The sequence below is a fragment of the Plasmodium yoelii genome (assembly GCF_900002385.2).
Source record: "Plasmodium yoelii strain 17X genome assembly, chromosome: 8".
Lineage (NCBI taxonomy): Eukaryota > Apicomplexa > Aconoidasida > Haemosporida > Plasmodiidae > Plasmodium > Plasmodium yoelii.
Genome location: NC_036180.2, coordinates 381,073 through 401,081, shown reverse-complemented (window position 1 = coordinate 401,081; position 20,009 = coordinate 381,073). Strand labels below are relative to the sequence as shown.

Here is a 20,009-nt window from a genome sequence, read left to right as displayed (position 1 = left end):
TTTATATACATTATATAAGTTCTTTACTGTTTTTTTAATTTTTTACTAGGTGTTAAATTTTTTTAGCTATAATATATAAATAGCTATTTATTCATTATAGAGAATATATATATATATGTGTATTATAATATATATTATTTATGAATGTATATGATGTGTGTTATTTAAGGTATTTAATTATGGGGGGAATTCAATAAAAAATGTCACATGCATATTTTTTTTTACTTTAAATATGTAATATTAAAATAAAATAATGGAATAATAAAATAATGGGATAACAATTAATGAAATAATAAATTATTCATTTTAATATAAAGCTATAGTTATTTTTTAACCTCAGTATTACGTAAAAATGCACATAATAGTTTTCTTATATAATAGCGTATTACTTCTTTCAAATTATGTGGGCAAAGATATTATTTGGAATTATATTCCAGAACATTTAAAACTGTTTTTGATGAAATGAAGTAACGTTAAGCCAAATTAAAAGAAAATCAAAATAATGATAAAAGGTTTAAAGGAAATTAAAAAAAAAACATGTATATATTTATTAGTTTTGTATGATATAAAAATGTGTCTTTACAATATAACAAAAAATTAATAAATAAAAATAAAATATCATTCATAATGATGAAAAATTTTACTTTTTTTGGTAATATAGTTCATATTTATTTGCATACAACGCTAAGTATATGCATATATAAAACACCTTAAAAAATATTTCGTGTAATGTAATTATTTATACCCACTAGCTTTATCCAACCATTGGTCTTTTTCGTCCTCTTTGCTTGACTGAAAAAAAAATAACAAATGAACACCCCCATTTAATGCAATATAAAAGAAATATTTATTATGTTTTATATTCATATTTATTCTTTTTAATTTATGCGCAAACCTGTTTCTAGCTTTTTGCTGATTAAATCAAAATTGTTCGATTGGGTTTCATATCCCAATAAAATGTCTTCTTCCTGTTTTTATTAAATTGAAATAGAGAAATGAAAAATGAAAAGGCCAAAATAAATAAGTATATCATATATAAAGGCTCACATAAATGTGTATGCAATCAAATATTTATATTGAATTTACCAATTTAGGAAATTCACTATGGAAACTTTTAATGGCTTTCAAGAGAACAAACAAATCCACAGCCTTATCCTACAAACATTAAGTTATATGAGTGCATATAAAGCTAACACCAATGTATATATATGCATGATATATCATGTTGGAACTTTCGTATTTTTTCTGATATTCGCTATTGTAACGAATTCCGTTTTTTTTTTAAATTAAGTATAATTTGTTCATTTGCAAGTTTTATTGTTTCTCTATTTTTCTTACCTCAACCGAAGCTGATAAAAAGGATAGACCAAAATCGATAACGCAAAGCTTTATCTCCGTGATATCATTCAATTCATAAGGGGCATTATTTAAATTATTAAAAATTTCATTTTCATTAATATATGAATATCTTAAAATTAAATTTGATGTAGTAAAATCTCCATGTATTACATTTCCATTATGTATTTTTGCTAATGTGATACCAATAAATTTAGGAATATTTGGTTGATATTGTGTGATACTTTTTAATATATTATTTATTGTACATCCATTGACGTATTCAAAATATAAGCTTTTTTCTTTTGTATCAACAAAATATAAATATGGTACGTCAATATTTAAACTGGCTAGTTTTTTAGTAAATTTGATTTCATTTGATATTCTTAATTTCCGGATTTTTGAATCGATTTTTTTGTGTCTATAATATTTTCTGTAAATTACTTTTTTAATTGCTTCCTTTCCTATGAAATCACATTTATATATTTTCTAAAAAAATAAACATGAAGAAATATACAAAAAGTTAAGCTATATATCTAAAAAAAGTACATTGATCAAGTTGACCAATAATCAAAATTTGCAAATAGAGCATTTTATTCGTGTAAAAAATGTTCTGCTACGACACCTATGAATAAATTTACATATGTATAATATGGGCATAATTTGTTATATGCCGCTTTATTGTCATTTTATATTTTTCATTATATATTTTTTATTTTACAGCATCGGATCCAGCCGATATCAAGGTATAGTTCATTGTGCACTGAATTTATTATAATTTTATGTTTTTCTTCAATTTGTCTTTCTTTCACTGTTTTATCATTATATGAACTCTTTATTTATGTGTGTTTATACGATATCTACATGTGGAAATATATTGAAAAGAATTAAAATATATCTATAGCATTAATACATTGATATATTCACGCGTATTAGTACGTCGTATTATTGTCTCCGTATATATAATCATCGTGAAAACACTATTTCTCGCTCATATACAAAAAAAAAATAGAAGATAATTGTCACTTTGCTTACTTTAAATAAAATATCAAGATAAAAAAAATTACTATATATATTTTTTCTTATTCTTCTTAAATTTTTACCCTAAAAAAATGACAAAATAACGTATAGGTTGTTTTGGGAATATAAAAACATTTTTATATGTATAATATATTGCAATGGTATTTCCCCCTATCCATTACTTTCGTATGAAAATTAGCGAATTGGGGAATATATATATAAGGGGGAATTGAAAAAAAAGTTAGATAAATAGTAATAAAGAAAAATTACGTCTAATATGCCGATTGATTATGCCTTTACCCAGTATGAATAATACCTATGTATATATATACATGTATATTCGTAGATGTTAAATTATTTGTTTAGATATTCGCTCACCAATTATTTTTACGCAAATTTGTATTTTGCAATTTTCTAATCTAATAAAACGTGACAACAAAGCTGTATTTTGTTTTTTTAAAAGGAGTGATAATATTTACATTGGCGCGAATACATGAATAGTTTTTTCTCTTTCATAAAAATTTATATTTATCTATTTGGAAATAAAGAGAAAAATTCTTCCAAGTATGATATTTTGTTATTCAATTAAATATCGTAAAAAAAAAAACGTATTTTTATTATATTAATATTTTACGTTTTTTTTTTCCTACGTCGGATTTTTTGCATCTTTTGCCCCATATCGAAATGAGCATCACAATAAAGGAAAGTTTAGAACATGTTTGCAACGTTTTAAATTATTTTGGTATAGAATATATAACCCCAGAAATATTAAGAAGAGGGAAAAATAACAAAAAAGTGCAAAGAAGAAAAGTGATAATAAAATACACATTTTTAATAAATGATTTATGCCTTTTATACTTTTTTGATTTTAAGAGAAAATTTAAACCTACATATAATGAATATATAAAAAATGAAATTTTAAAAGTTGAAAAATTATTTATAAAAAATAATAAACAAGCTGAAGATGAGTTAAATAAGAGGGAAGACGATGAATATGTTCATTATAATCATAGTGGTGGTGTTACATCTAGTTGTGATCATGATGCTATTAGTTGTGATGATGAAGACTATTTTTTTGAAGAATTAGGAGAAGATGTGCACTATTTTGACGATTTTTATTTAATATCACCAATTGTTGTACTTTTATTAGAATATTTTGAATATCCAAGATTATATCAATTGATTAAATGTAATTTTCAAATGGCAAAGGAATTATTATTATGCATTGGGTTTATGTTTGATTGTTTTGGTTTGTTTGAGCATTATGATAAGAAACAACCATTCTATGAGACATTCTTTCGAAAAGTATGCGATGGGGATTCTAATAGTAACATGCATAACTTGAACAAGATGAAAGGCAAAAACGCACTGTCCCAAAAAAATATTAAAAAAAATAATGATAATGATAACGACTCTGAGGATGACGAAGAATACAAATTTTACCATGTGATAAACGAAGCAATGCTTATGCTATCAAACAGGCCACATGAATTGGAAATATTTGGGTATAAACATTTTTACAATTTTTTGGAAAAATTAAAAAAAGAAAAAAAAAACAAACAAACAAGCAAAAGCAATAATGATGAAAGAATGCCCCGTTTGGGAACTACAGCTTATGATGATAAAAAAATTAAAAAAAAAAAACATGGTGATGGTGATGAATTAGTGACGTGTGAAAAGAAAAATGATTATATTAGAGAGCTATCAAAAGAAGAAAAGGGAATACAAGGAAATAACAAAAATTATGAGAACAATAGAAATACTGAATCGAATGTAAAAAGGAATGCAATAGAGGTAAATGAAGAAGAATACATCAACCTAAATAATACAAAAAAAGAATTACAATGTAACCTTTCCATTTCTGAATATGCAGAATATGACTATTCAAAATATCAAGAAGATTTTTTAAATAACTATAGCAATAATAATATGTATGATGATGATGATGATGAAAATAACTACTTATATTTTGATAACGATAACCGTAGTATATATATGAAGGAATTATTTAAACATATAAATAATAATTGCAATAAATTAATACAAATACAAAATAAAATATATTTTAATACAAATCAATTACAAAATTGTGATAAGAACAGATTAATATTATTCCATAAATTTCATACACTCATAAATTCATATACCGAAAAGCATAATATTGTAGTAAACTTTAATAGCAACATAAATAGTTTAGGGTGTTCCAAAAATAATAAGTTTGATTCTACCCAGATTAATAAGCAGAAGAAGATAGACTTAACGAACAATCTCTTGTTTACTGTCATTATAGATGCTGAAAGAGATAAAGATGAAATTGAAATGAAACTAAACAATTTAAGAAATGAAACAAATACAAATAATAATAATGATAGAAACAGAGTAAAACCCAATTCGATGAGTGTTGGGAAATCTCCTTCTACTTATGAAGAAGAAGAATATAATTCATTTTTTGGCCATACTGGAGATATAAACTATGATTTATTAAATGATAAAATAACAATAAACGAATTCAGAGTTTTAAACGATGTGCAATTATATAATAAAATTGTTAATGTTTATAAATATGGAACTGATTTTTTTTATTGTGAACATTTGAGAGCTGTTTTTTGGTTATGGCTACAATCTATATTTTCTGATAATTTAGATGAAAACGAAAATGATGAGCAAGAAAATGACGAACAAACACATATTGATCATAATCATGCAGATTTTTATGACATTAACAACAATCAATTTTTTTACGATAATATAATTTCATCTGAAAAGGAAGACAATATGTGCATCCATATTTTGAGCGTAATACATATAAATTTATTTTATTCCCATCCAAATATGATATATATTTGGATATTGTATTAGACAGTTTTATATCTACCTGTGCATAATTCATATTTATGTGCTTGAACATTTGTTTTATATATCTTTTTTATATTCCATTTTTATTTCCCCTTTTTTCTGGTCGTCTTAAACAGGATTTGAGCAACTTCGAAAGTAACTACAAACTTCTGAAGGGATATATTCAAGAAAAGGGATGCACATCAGGTTACAATAAAATAGGAAATGAGGATCCATTAAAAGATATTGTAAAATATATAAATAATTTGCATAAAGAATATGAAGCTTTTTATAATTATAAAAAAAGAGCTAAAAATCTGGACGAAGAAATGTTTGTAGTATTTTTAGAAGAAAAGAAAAAAAATATGATAATAAGTACAAATGTTGAAAAGGAAGATTATACACATTTAGCAAGTATTGTAAACAAATATTTAATTAATATTGACAAAATTTTAAAATATAACCCAATACTAAATTTTAGTAATATTATCGAAGGAATAAAAAAAGAAAACTTTATTAAGCCCACTATAGATATTAATAAAATTGAAAATGACGATTGGAATAACATTCATATGTATCACAAAAAAAATAAAACAACACTTATTAAAAATGTTAAAAATGGAGAAGGAAAAGAAGGGGCAACCACCGAAGCTAACAATGATAAAAGAAATACATACATAATTGATTTAGCCTCAAATTCTAGTTACAAAATTATGACTAAACCTATAACCTATGCTTCAACAATTTTTAATTATTCGGACCAATTAATATCGAGTAATGATATTTATACATTTTCGGACAACATTTATAAAATTACGGAAAACATTGATCAAATTGCAGAAATGAAGCAACATAAATGCATCCATAATTTTTATCATGCTCTTAGAAAAGTGGAAAAATATATGAACTGCGTAGCGTATAACTTATAAGATTAAATTAAGAAATCGAAAGTGCCAAAGGGACATCGTTTTCTTATTTTTTACTACAGAAAAAATGATTCCATATATAGTAATTTTTACAATTCCTTTTTCCTTTTATATATGTAAAGGAGGGATACATTGAAAGGATATTATGCATAGGTATGTCTACAAATATATATATATATATATATATATTATATACATAATTTGATAGGTAGGGAGGGTTTGCTATATGTTGTTCATATATATAGGTGCAATCTTGTGTGATCAGGATTATTTTTTTTTGGTGATTTTTTTACTAGTTCACACTCACTTATATTTCTCCCTCTTTTGAAAAAGTAAACTTATTTGAAATTTATGCCATTCATACCCCCGATTCAAAATGTTTATTTGTTCGATCAATTTAAAATTAATTACATATGTATATTATATAATATACAATTTTATCTTTTTTTTTATCTTTTTTTTATCTTTTTTTATCTTTTTTTTTTCTTTTTTTTATGTACTTTTTTTAAAACATTATAAACAATTTTTATGCTTCTTTTGTTTATATATATATGCCATTGAAACTACGCATATATCCATCATTTATTAATTTTCATGCCTATAGCGTATGTTTGTATAAATACGAAACGATAAAATTTTTGGTCATTTCAGCGCATGAAAAAAATTGCTAAATTTTTCAAAAATAAATTGTATATATATTTAAATAGAAATGGTTAATACAAAAAAAATTGTAAATATAATATACTATTGGATTAATCGTTAAATCATATATATTATTTGACATTGCAAAATTAAAAAGGTTTTTCGATATAAATATATTTATTATATAAATATAGGAAATAAAATAGCGCTTTCAAGGTTTTTCCGATTCCAGTGTTTATTTAAATAAAACTAATTATATTCTTTAATTTTTTATGATTTAAAATTTGTATATCTTGATTATTTTTTTTACTTTTTTAATTAAAGTATCGCAAAAAAAAATGATAATACCAGTTCGCTGCTTTACTTGTGGAAAATTAATTGGGAATCTTTGGAGCTTATATGAAAAAAAATTAGATGAAGGAATATCGAAATGTGACGCTTTAGACGAATTAAATTTATCAAGATATTGTTGTAGAAGAATGATGTTAACTCATGCAGATATGATGGATAAATTATTATGTTATAATATTTATGAGAGAAAGTTATAAATTACTTTATATATATAATACTTTAATTTGAAGTGTGTGAAAACAAAATAAATTAGTAAAATTGTACCATAAAAACGATTATCGAAAAAAAAATAATAAATAAAATAAATAGTAAATGGCTTATCAAATGAATGAATTATGGGGAATACATGAAAAGATAAATTTTATCATTCTGAAAGAATCACAAAATTTAGTATTCCATACAAACTTCTGTTACTATAACAACCTATTTTAGTAGGCTCGTAAAAATGTGGGTTTATATTTGAGGAAGAATTTGAATGTTGACGCCTTTTAATCCCTCAGTAAAAACAAAGGAAATATACAAAATTTGATGTGAAAAATACAACTAATGTATATATATGGAAGAATCCATATGTAGCAATTTGGAAGATGCATAAATATTCCTTTAATTTATTCTATAAAATTAACGTATATATCGATAGATTCTCTTTTTGCTTTAATTATATCAATTATGGATAATGGATCAATCATAATATTATTGTTATATAATAAATTAAATTTGTCATAGGGCTTTTGTAAGCTTTTAGATAACTTGAGTTTTAGATAACCCACTTCAATACTCAGATTTTCATATACAGTTTCGATATCACCATTGGGTAAGTGAAATAATATTTTAATTTGTTCTTCATTCTCAATATTTTTATTTTTTTTATCCTCTTCCATTGGTAATGAAATCGAACCTTTAAAAAAATGAGCCATTTTAATTTTTTCGTTATATGCATAAAGTTACCTATGTTGTGGTATATGTATATCTCTCTATATATATTTTTTTAGCACTATTAATATACTTGTATATATGAAAATTTATTTCTTCGATATACTTCCTTATATAAGGAAATGTGTTTTTTTATTTATTGTACTGAATATGCTATATGTGCACATACATGAGTATGTATATATCATGGACATGGACACTAAACGCATTCGTGCTATATGTTTTTGTTAAATGTACAAATGTTCCTAACTGAATAATCCTTTATATTTAAATTAACTAGTTAGTGTATTTTATAAAAAATAAAAAAAACTTAAATGGGTAAAATATTTACCAATTTATTTTTCTTTTACGCTAATTTTTTTTTGGTATTGGAAAATCAAGAAATTTGATTTTAAATGCCATTATGGTGAAAAAATTATGAAAAAAACGCAAAGCATGTAAAGGGTATTCAAACATGATGATATGCCTTTTATTCACACATGTTATATAATGTAAAATCAAATGACAAAAAAAATGCATATGTATTGTGGCAAATAATTCTCCAAATAAATTCCAAAATGGTAAATAAAAAGTGAAAAAAATCAAAAAAATAAAACAAAAAATATTTTTTGTTCATATTTAGGAGTGAAAATGCAATATAAATACATATACGTATAATAGAACAAGTGCATAAAAATACCGTAAATATGTATATGTGCATAGGAGTGAGCTTAACATAAATATATAGACAAATGGAATTATATTAATAATTTGATTGAAATAAAAAATACTACATAATTTATAATATTTATATGACCATAAAATACACACACAAAGGTTAACAATAAATATCAATCTTTCCAGTTTATTTTTATTATGTCATTATTGCTTTTTAGTTAATTTTGGTAAAAATTGTTAATCCTCGGTTTGTATTTTTATTTTTGAATTATCTTCAATTCCGTATGTATACAAACTGGAATTTGTATCGGTGATTTCTACACACAATGGGTTATTCTACAAAAAATAAAAGATAATAAGTGAAATAATAAAAATAAGTCAATCAGTATGCAATTTGAGGATGTAAAATAGAATTCGTTTGTGTGGTATCACAGTCAATTATATATACAAGTGGCTATACATATTTATAGATTTACATATTTATGCACTTTTTTGTTCAATTAACAATTCACCAACTACAAATACAAAATGATGCTATAATTCTTACCTCATCTGTGTAAAACATTTTTATTTTGGTAATCGGAATTGAGTATAGCCTTGAACACAAATATTTCAAGTCCTTTATGCTCATATTTTTGTTAACTTTTTTTTTTATAATATTAAATTTTTGAGAATTTATAAATTCGGGAATAATTTGTATATTAATTACGTTTCCTTGCATGGATTTGGATTTTTCGATGGTTCCTTGATCTGAAAAAAAAGTAAAAATAAATGAATAGTAGTATAAAAAGGAAGAGTCATCGTAAATAATTTTTAGTCCAAACACAAAGGGCTCTAAGAAATATATAGATGTATATATTCAAAAATAATAATCAGCAGGTGTTTATGTTTCCTTTTTTCCATTCTCTCTATAGCACATAATACACGAGTGTAATACATTATAAAATGTCTCATTAATTTTTACAGAAATAATAAAAAAAAATTATTTAACACAAGAAAATTTATGTCTACTTCATAAGATAATTTTTGGACAAAGATTGTCCCAAAAAATAATGTTTTTGTGTGGTATTATTGCTAGATTTATTTAAGAAATAAAAACTTCTATGTATGTGATTTCCTACCTTCTGTTGCCTTGTAATGCATTTTTTCTAGTCTATCGCTATGCTTTCTATTTAAAACTGGTTCATTAAAAATTTTTGCAATTGGATCCCTTTGGTACAAAGATATAAAAAAACGCTCTGAATTTATCCTTTCATTTTTATTTATGCAGCTATAATTTAAAACTTTTAAATTAGGCATAATAGATATTAATATATATCTTAAGCTTTTTTTTTTTTCCATAAATTTATAATTTTGTAATTTTAATATTTCTATGTTATATAATACATAAAATAAATCTCTGAATGTTTCATAATTATTTATTTCATTATTATCAAACAAAAATTCTTTGATATGACTAAAATTTTTATTTATAACATCGAATGTCGAATGGCCTATGCTTTGGGTATTTCCATTATTTACACTTATATCTTGGGGATTTTGTTTTTCCTTTTGTATGCACATATTATAAGCTATGTTTATTAAATTACTATTGTCGTTAAATTTATTATTATTTAAATATATAGATTCGATGTGCTTTATTTTATATATGAAATAAAATAATTCTTCATAACTATATAAATAATTATCATTTAGAACAATTTTTCGTAAGTTTTTTAATAAATCAATTTTAATATGCTCACATTCCCCTTCTTCATCGCTACTACTATTACTGGTATTTTCATTGCTAAAATTTATATCATATGAATTGTTTTTTGTAGTATCGTTAGTTTTATTGATATTTTCGCAGCACACAGTTTTCATTGATTTTTCGATATAATCATTTAAATTGGGGCCAACATCATCACTAGACCTATTAATCTCATTCAATTTTACTTCATTATAATGTGTATTAGTATTAGACACACTATTGAAGCCTGTAGAATAATCACCTGAACAATTTTTTTTTGAGTTTACTAAATCTGGATAAAATATACTAACATATTTATCATTGGTAATATATTTATATATTATTGAATTTTTTTTAATACTTAAATTATTAATTTTAATGTTTCTTATATAATTATTTTTTAAACTGAGAGTTTCCAAATTTGGAAAAACAAATGATAAAATTAAAACATCATCCCAATCTATTAGTGTATTATCAAGACAAAGTTCTTTTATGTTGTTAAAATAAATGAGATCAGAATTATTGTGATCTAAGTTTATGTTTTTTGCATTAGCCATGGGATTGGTATCATTATTATTATTATTATTATCACCCTGAATAGTCTCAATTTTCGTGATTTTTGTATCATCATATAAACTAGACAATAGTAAGCTTTCTAATGTCAATTTTGTAAATATGTTTTGTGACAAATTAAGATAAGATAATTTTTTTGCAATTTGAATTATTTTAAATATATCTATCCATTGACAAAAAAGATTATTAGATAAAGACAAACTTTCCAAATTATGAAAATATAAATTATTTATAAAACCTGTTGTGTATATTAAACATTTATTTAATGTAATATTATTTAAATTTTCAAAATTTTTAAAATAATTACAAACTTTTTCTTCCCCTGAAAATATAACTTTTTTTACTTTTTTTGTTTGGTAGTCTTCTATAGATAAATCTAAATCTGGAAAATAATTATATCTAAAATTTAAAGCTTGTATAAATGTTATTCCAACGTGTATATTATTAAGAGACATAAAAGAACATGGTTTTATTGCATGGTTAGCATTTTCGCATAAAAAACTTTTTACATACATTTTTAAATCATCTACATTTCTATGTATTAAATGTTTATCCTTATTATACTTATAATATATATTTGGATTATTTTTTTTAAGAAAATGCAAAGGAAAAAAATAAAATTCATTATCAAAACATCCTGCATTTTTCCCATCATATTCATTATCCCATTCAACACCATAATATGTTTGATATTTATTAGGATGATTTTTTAACTGCCCAATAAATCTAATTGTACCAATTTTTACTTTTATATTTTCATTAAATAAATACATTTTTAAATTTTTATCGGCATTTTCATCATCAGTGTTGTCTTCATTTATATTTGAATTGTTTACTCCATTTCCATTGACCATTTTTTTTTTTTTACTATCTATGTTTTCATCATTTTCGCTACTTGTTTTTTCTGAAGCTCTAAAATTACAGCTAAAAATTCTTGATCCAATGTTTAAATTTTTTGGATTGTTAAATATGTTTTCCATATTTTTAAATTAATGATAAGATGCACAGCGTGTATGTGTGGTAATAAAAAAATTATATATAGTTATTATATATTTGTTTAATATGACATAGAATATATGTTTTATAACTATGTTTTCCCCATAATAATGATTGAAAAACTAGTTTTGGACTAATTGATATGGCAAAGTAGGACTAAATAAATAAAAATTTGCATTCACTGCTACATTCTAACATATATCTATATATGTGTGTGTGCATATTATTCGATGATGACACATATTAATGAGAAAAACGATGACCTTGTCACACCATTATAAGTCATGTTTTTCGTTTAGCAAATAAAAGATACTATGGATGTTAGGGTCAACAGTAGAATGAGGTAATATGCACACCATACGTATATATGTTTGTATATATATATTTGGTGAAGTATGTTATGTAGATGTTTACTAAGAGGGAAATTATACTCGAGAGATAGCTATCTACATATTTGAAAAATAATTTTTAGCATGCAGAATTCAAGTATTTTTGGGAACATTTGAAATTTCCAAAAATAAAATAAAACTTACATATGCCTTCCTTTAGAGTAAAAGATATAAAATTAAGAAAATAAAGAAAATTATCTCTATAACTATTTTTTGCGGCAATAATAATGTTTTTTTTTCTTTTTTTAAATTATATTTCTGTTTATTTATTTCACATTCCGAACTAATTACTATAAGCATGTTTCATTTAAAAAAAACATTTTTTAGCTATATACGCATATAATAATGTGAATTTTTTTCACATAACTATTCAAATAAGTTTTAAAAATTATATTTGTTTAACTAATATTATTGTATAATTAGTGAATGAAAAAATTAAAAAAAAATAGAAAACAGTTCCATACATTATGTGTATATTATACATGCCCATATATATACACATGTAATTAATTATTATATTATGAATTATGGAAATTGTGATAAATATATAAAAAAATAAAAAAAGAAACACATATACGCAAATTTGCAAGAGGCTAAAAACATTTAATTAGTCATGTACGCGTAAAAGAAAATAAAAAAATGTGGATAATTAAATTGATATATATAAACATAATTATAGGTGTCCCAAATTCTACGCATGCACAAATATATACATGTATAGTATATATTTTGCTGCATACATACAAAAATAGTATATATTTAAACAAGTAATGTAGCGTTAATACATCCATCAAGCTCTGGATTATTTGTTACTTGCGCAAATTTTGCCCATATAACTTTCCCTGATTGAGTAACAAGACCCAAATCACTTACATTAACTTCTATTATTGTTCCCTTTGTTATAATTCCTAAATTTGTATATAAATTTGATTGAGGATTAACCTTAACACTTAATATATCTAAAGAAAGTGTTGTTTTTAATTCACTGTGATATACATTTGCTTTTTTAAATCTTAAACTACTAGGTCTAATATATCTTTCGAATTTTGGGTTTTTTCTTGTAAAATCATTGCCAACAAATGATATTTTATCTATTAATCTTTTCCATGTTTTTCTTCTTCTTTTACCTGATTTTACAACTCTTAGCATTTCACCTTCGTTTAATGCTTGGATTTTAGGCACAGGAAGTTCCCATTTTCCCGCTTTACTCTTTCTTTTTTGTTTAAGTAAATTTGTTAAAACTTTAGTTCGTTGTGTTTGATTTCTTTCTAATAAATATGCAGGCAATCCATTTTCGTCATGTATTTTACGAGAACTTTTTGCATCCTTAAGTTCATGTGATTTTATTGTTTTCTTAAGATTTACCTTTTCGGTATATTTCTTCTTATTGTATATTTTTGCTTTTATTCCTCTTAGTTTTTTAGCTTTTAATGATTCTTTATGAACTTTTCTTGCTTCCTTTTTTCTTGTTTTCTCAAAATAATCAAATCGATATCCATATCTTTTCCTGTGAAGCTCGATATAATCGTTCTGCGGCATTTTATTCGTATGTACAAAAAATAAATATATGATCAATATTTTTTATGTACCAATACAATTGTACTATTTATATGCTATTATATAATAAACTAGCGAATTCATATAGCCCCGCAGCCTTCGTCCAATAAAAAATATGTTATCAAACAAAAAAATTACGCTTTCTTAAAACAATTATTCATTTATTTTGATATCATAACTATGGTATTGTATCTTAGTTTTTGTCCCTTCCACTATTTTTTCCTTTTATAACAAAATTTCCTTTATGCTTTCATATATTTAACCTTATTATTGGGGAAAAATATATAATTTATATAATCTCAATTACGGTTAAAAGTAACAAAAAAAATATAAATAATAATGAATAAAAATTAAAACAAAAATAATCTGCAGTTTTGTATAAAAAAAAATAAATTAAACCTAATATACTTGAAAAATTCTGTAGTAAGTTCGAAGCCAATTTTTACTTGAAAATTTTTTAAAATATTAAAAAAAATTTCATCTTCGCATATATATAATATAGTTGCTTATTTATGAAATAATTTGATTGCTCTTTTTTTCTTTCTATATATTTTTTTACCGATTTCAATGTTATCGTATATGTTCTTATTAATTTCATGTTATGCTTTCAAAAAAAAAATATTTACTTAAGTTCTCCGTTATATGCTATAAATAATATAGTAATATGCATATTTATGCTATTTTTTTTGATTGGAAAAAATATTATAAGCGTCGTTCGCATTTTTTTTCCTCATTACAATAAGATAATATTCTACGTGGAGAATGAAAAAAAAAATATAATATTTAAATACTTAATTGAAAAGGTTAAGGAATATTCTTGGTTAAATAAATATAATATACATTTATGTGAAATTTTTTTAGTCATATAAAGTTTTTTGAAAATAAATTAAAAAGGATAATATCATATATAAAAGACTCGCACCTTTTTTATTTGTTATACCAAAATGAACAAAAAAAGGAGATGAATGATAAAATAAAAATAATTGTGAAAAAGCAAAAAAACAAATATGATAGTATACATTTATTTGCATAAACTCTTTAATTAAAATACGAAATAAAAAAAAGAGACCAATAAGTAAAAATTTTATACTTATGTAGACTATCATCTAAACTTAAAAAAAATAAGTAAATGGTGTATTAAAAAAAAGTATGAAAATATAGAAAAATTATAAAATTTTGTAAAGGTTTCAATATATTTTTTTATGAACTTTTAATTTCATTAAAGAATGACTTCAAATCCTCAGGAAGCATCTTTAAAATGTAATTTTCTTTTCGTGTTTTGGTAAACCTATAAATATGATAAGAATGAACAGAATTCAATGGCAAATGTATTTTTATCTTTACTACTCAGTTTTAAATAAATATAATAAAACGAATTGTTAACATCATATATCCATATATATATTCCATATATTAAAAGGGAATTCACATACTAAATGACAAAACCCATCAACAAAAAATGAAACTTGGCTATAAGTTAGCAAAATAAGAATTGTCCTTACCATGGTTTAACTTCCCAAAAGGGAAAAGAAATAACATGCCATCCTTCATTATTTAGTAATCTAAGAAAAGTAAAATAATAAATAAATTAGTGAATGAAAAAATCGTGTAGAGCATGAATAGAAAATTGTCCAATAAAGATAAGCATCTCGAGGTAACATCCTGTCCCTCTAGATGAATAAATTTGTCGTTCCCATTTATAAGAAATATGATTATTTAATAAGGTTCCCAAAATGGTCATATAAATATTGCACTAAGTTATGCTTTTTTAATGGTTGTATTTTTTGTCCTTACTTTCTTTTTAAAATGGTCTTCGTATTAAGTAATGGAAAATCCGAAGTTAATGATTTTGTTTTGTAGTGGAAAGGACCATTTATTTCAATAGCTATGTTTTTAAAAAAAGGAATATTTTTTTTCACTTTTTTAAGGTCTTCATATAGTATAGCAATATCTATGAGCAATCCATTTCCAGTTTGATATTCAACATGACATGGTATTTTAAAATCCTTTTTTATAATATCGGCTATTTCATAATGTAAAGAGGATGTACTGTATGATGATACTTTCATATTATTTAAATACGTGTTTTTAAATAGTTCTAAAACATCTTTGTTAAACACAAACAGATTTATTTGATCATTTTTTTCGAAAAGATCTTTAATAAGTTTATCATTTCTAAGTGTTATATTTTGAGTAGTATTATTTTCACTATTATTAGCATCAGTAGTGTATAATCCGCGATATGCAAGATAAGATTGATACAATTTGCAAATCATAATTTCGATAGGTGTATTTATGCTGTTATCTTTTGTATAGGCATAATATGATTGATTGAAATATATGTTATTTTTGTAATAATTTAATGTCTCTGTGTTTATATTTTTAAAAAAAGATAAATTATAAACAAAATTAAAAAGTTCTTTGTCGATATAGTCCATTGATGATAAATATCGAACAACATCTACTAATTCGATTGGTGAAAAATTATTTATATTTTTAAGAATAATTTTTGAAACGAAATAAATCATGAGAAATTTCACTGAGTGCATATTGATACTAGTATTATTTTTACTAGTGATTACACCACTTTTCATTTGCGAAATTTCTTCAGGTATTTGATTAAAATTTATATTTACGTCTTCTTTTACATTAACTAAATTGTTAATCGTATATAAGGCTTTTATTAATTTTAGTATAAGACCAGTATTTCTATAATTTAAGGATGGTAATTTTTTAAATATTAATACATACAAATAATTCAGTAATTTAAAAGAATCTAATTCTAAATTTGCTAAACTATAAAATGATATAATTAACTCGTCTATAGTTAATTGTTCAACAATTTTTGACAATTTAGAAGTAATAATTTTTAAAAGTTTGATATTTGTATAGGGAAACTTGGACAATGTATATAAGCAATAGACATAAAAGTTTATAGAGCGAGAGTTGCAATCATTGCTATTATCATTAACAGTGTTTTGATTTACTGATATTTCGTCTTTTACTGGATTCGAAACACTTTCATCAAAATTTCCACTTTGTAATATATTCATTTTATCACTTCTTTTATCTTGAGGACTGAACATTTTTAGGTCTTCAGATTTTTTTGTTTTTTCATTTGTTGACGTATCATTAATGGGGCTATTTAAATTTGAATAATTCCCAGAATGGTAAATAGAATAAGTAAAATTTTTTCCATTAAAAACTTCGAACATATCGGAGCAATTTTTATAATCTTTATTTAATTTTTTATCCTCTTTTTTTTTCCCCTTCTTTTTTAAAACATCAAGCATATTTTTATAAACATCTTCTACGTTAATTTCATCATATAATGATCGAACTTCATCTTCTTCATTTCGTATTATAGAATTCATTGTTTCGATTTCATTCGATGATGTACTATCTTTTACTATTTGTTTCTTTTCGTTATTATTGGAATCATTTGTCGTATTATCTATATGATCGACATTACTATTGCTCATTTGTATATGTGATGATATAACAGCTTCCTTTTCTTGAAGAGGATATGTTTGTGTAGCTAGCTGATTTGGGTGGATCTCATGTTGACTATTCTTTTCAAAGTATTGCAGTAAATATTTTGAAAAATTTTGGAAAAGTGGCTTAATGTAGACATTCTTGACAATACACATATGCACAGCCTCACATAAACTGTAGATATCAAACTTATCAATAAAAAAAATAATATAAAAATAAATATATTTATATATATTTGTATGATCATATTTTAATATAGAAAATGATTTTAGAATTATAATTATATCCTTAATATTTATATATGGTATATATGCATATATATTTTTATTTTTTTCATAAGTTGATAATTTATTATTAGTTGAAAATATTTTATAAATTATTTTTAAATGTTTATTAATAGATCCAATAATTCTCATAAAATTTCTGTTTCTTGTGATACTATATAATCTTTTTCTTTCATTTTTTATTTTTAAAATACTTGCATCATCATCAATGTCATTATGTGGAGTATCCATGGCTAGGAAATTGTTCATTGACTGTTTTCCATAATTATTTATGTTATCATTTGTATCACTATTTTTTGTTTCCAAATTATAAAAATTGTATTTTGTCCCATTCATATTATCAATTTTTTGTCTTTTTTCATTCAGATAATTTTTCGCAATTTTATACAAAGAAAATACACTCATGGTAACATTTAAATAACTAAAAGGATACGTATCAAAAGCAAAAAATATATCATCAACATTTTGTTTATCATATATATCATCATAAATCTTATCAACATTATTTTTTAATAATTCGTTATTTTTTTTTAAAATATAATTCCAATTAATTTTTTTATCAGTTCGTTTCCTGATCATTTTAATATTCTCTTTAGGACACACCCACACCCCTTCTTTTATTAATTCTTTTATACTTTTACTATTTTTTTTTAGCAATATATAATCATTTATTAAATCATAATTGCTTTCTTGTGGCTTTATCGTACCCCCACCATTCATGTTGAAATGGTTATCATGAGGTGACGCGCTCAAATTGTTTTCAGATATCTCGCTATCATCACTCTCGTCAATTTCTTCATTTATGCCGTCGTTTTCGTTAATCATATCATCAATATTTTTATCAACTATATGTTTATTTGTTTTTTTTATAAATATAGAATGTGTTTTTTTTAGTTGTTTCCTCCATAAGTCCTCCTTTCCCTTTTCTCTAAACAGAGAATAATCGATAAAACCTGATACATTATTCGGTTTTACAAACTGGTGATTTTTATTAAATGCACGAACAAAAGTGCCTACTCCTTCATTGTTATCCCCAATATAGTAATAGGAAGTACTCCGCCTCCTTTTTTGGCTTCTACTTGCCAAATTTAAACTTTTAGTTGGTATTTGTTTTACATTTAATTGATAGTTTGGCTTATTTATTATCGAATAAATATATCTCTTGTAATCATTTTTGCAGAATACTTTAGGCACAATATTTGCATTGCCATGTTGTGTAAATAAAAGTATAATAGCTATGGCATATATTAAATAAGTTACCAATAAATATGTATTAACGAAAAAAAACATTATATTTTATATTCACATTTTAAGTGAAGGTAAGAGAGGTACAATATATACACAAATAATGTGAATAAAATAAAGAATGTGAATGATTTACAGTCTGAAATGTTACATAAATATATTCACGCGTGTACCTACATACATGCGCTTATGAATATATAATTTCCTTCCTTGGTATTTTAGAGAATTGTATATATTAATATAATTTAACTCACTTTTTAATTTTATTAAGTAAAATTTTATTCATTTTTTTGTACTTTTCTATGCTTGTATTTTGAAGCAGTTACTATTTCTTTTTTAAATTCGTTAGCCTATTTTATTCATTCATACTATTTTTTTTTTCACGTTCTTATTTTTTTTATCACAAATTGTGATCTCATTTATAATACCGCTTTCTTTGGTTTATTTTTATTATTAACATTATTTATTATTTTTTTCCATTGCGTAACCCCAATAATTTCGATAAAGGTAATAATTTTGTTCCATCATTTTTTGTAATAGTTAAAAAAAATATAATAATAAATAAAAATTTTCAAGAGGGAACGCATAAAACGGGTTTTAAAAAAGGAATATAAAGAAATGAAGGAAATTTAAGGATAAGAGAAAGGAATGAGAAACATTGGGTGTTGACCCTTATATGTAAAGGGGACCTGGCCTACTGTAAAATGTAGCCTTTTAAATAAATGTTATATATTTTGAATAGTAAATATTATGTATATATAGTTTAAAACTTTTAAATTTATTTGCTTTTAAAACTTTAAAAAATTATTTAAAATAAATAAGCAACTTATAAATAATACGGGCATAGGTGAGAAAATATCAAAATGCGCAAACCGCCATAGACATATATACGCATATGCACATTTTTAAAAAACAAATGCCACATTTTAATTTCAGTTGTTTTAAAAACTACAAAATGATGAAAAAATGCGAACAAATAACATAATAATAAATGTATATAATAAAATAAATAAAGTGCTATAAATTAAAATATAAAAATATA

General features: G+C 23.5%; 7 protein-coding genes across 7 annotated transcripts; 2 read left to right on the top strand and 5 right to left on the bottom strand.

The window, feature by feature from the left end:
- Window positions 1–754: 754 nt before the first annotated feature.
- On the bottom strand, window positions 755–2,092 carry PY17X_0808700 (EKC/KEOPS complex subunit BUD32, putative; the record flags this gene model as incomplete). Its single annotated transcript, XM_022955660.1, has 5 exons — window positions 755–792; window positions 896–968; window positions 1,087–1,155; window positions 1,339–1,824; window positions 2,057–2,092. The coding sequence occupies 5 exons, from the start codon at window positions 2,090–2,092 to the stop codon at window positions 755–757; spliced, it is 702 nt and encodes a 233-aa protein (XP_022811908.1).
- A 947-nt stretch (window positions 2,093–3,039) lies between these two features.
- On the top strand, window positions 3,040–6,119 carry PY17X_0808600 (conserved Plasmodium protein, unknown function; the record flags this gene model as incomplete). Its single annotated transcript, XM_724066.2, has 2 exons — window positions 3,040–5,151; window positions 5,328–6,119. 2 exons carry the CDS (start codon window positions 3,040–3,042, stop codon window positions 6,117–6,119), a joined length of 2,904 nt encoding a protein of 967 aa, XP_729159.2.
- A 977-nt stretch (window positions 6,120–7,096) lies between these two features.
- On the top strand, window positions 7,097–7,306 carry PY17X_0808500 (DNA-directed RNA polymerases I, II, and III subunit RPABC5, putative; the record flags this gene model as incomplete). Its single annotated transcript, XM_724067.1, has 1 exon — window positions 7,097–7,306. One exon carries the CDS (start codon window positions 7,097–7,099, stop codon window positions 7,304–7,306), a length of 210 nt encoding a protein of 69 aa, XP_729160.1.
- A 411-nt stretch (window positions 7,307–7,717) lies between these two features.
- On the bottom strand, window positions 7,718–8,026 carry PY17X_0808400 (conserved Plasmodium protein, unknown function; the record flags this gene model as incomplete). Its single annotated transcript, XM_724068.1, has 1 exon — window positions 7,718–8,026. The coding sequence occupies one exon, from the start codon at window positions 8,024–8,026 to the stop codon at window positions 7,718–7,720; it is 309 nt and encodes a 102-aa protein (XP_729161.1).
- Window positions 8,027–8,936: 910 nt separating this feature from the next.
- On the bottom strand, window positions 8,937–11,981 carry PY17X_0808300 (cytoskeleton associated protein, putative; the record flags this gene model as incomplete). Its single annotated transcript, XM_022955658.1, has 3 exons — window positions 8,937–9,035; window positions 9,247–9,449; window positions 9,821–11,981. The coding sequence occupies 3 exons, from the start codon at window positions 11,979–11,981 to the stop codon at window positions 8,937–8,939; spliced, it is 2,463 nt and encodes an 820-aa protein (XP_022811907.1).
- A 1,164-nt stretch (window positions 11,982–13,145) lies between these two features.
- Window positions 13,146–13,925, bottom strand: PY17X_0808200 (ribosomal protein S8e, putative; the record flags this gene model as incomplete). Its single annotated transcript, XM_724070.1, has 1 exon — window positions 13,146–13,925. One exon carries the CDS (start codon window positions 13,923–13,925, stop codon window positions 13,146–13,148), a length of 780 nt encoding a protein of 259 aa, XP_729163.1.
- A 1,218-nt stretch (window positions 13,926–15,143) lies between these two features.
- PY17X_0808100 (RAP protein, putative) lies at window positions 15,144–19,012 on the bottom strand (the record flags this gene model as incomplete). The annotated part of the gene is made up of 3 exons (XM_022955657.1): window positions 15,144–15,231; window positions 15,446–15,505; window positions 15,738–19,012. 3 exons carry the CDS (start codon window positions 19,010–19,012, stop codon window positions 15,144–15,146), a joined length of 3,423 nt encoding a protein of 1,140 aa, XP_022811906.1.
- Window positions 19,013–20,009: the final 997 nt, after the last annotated feature.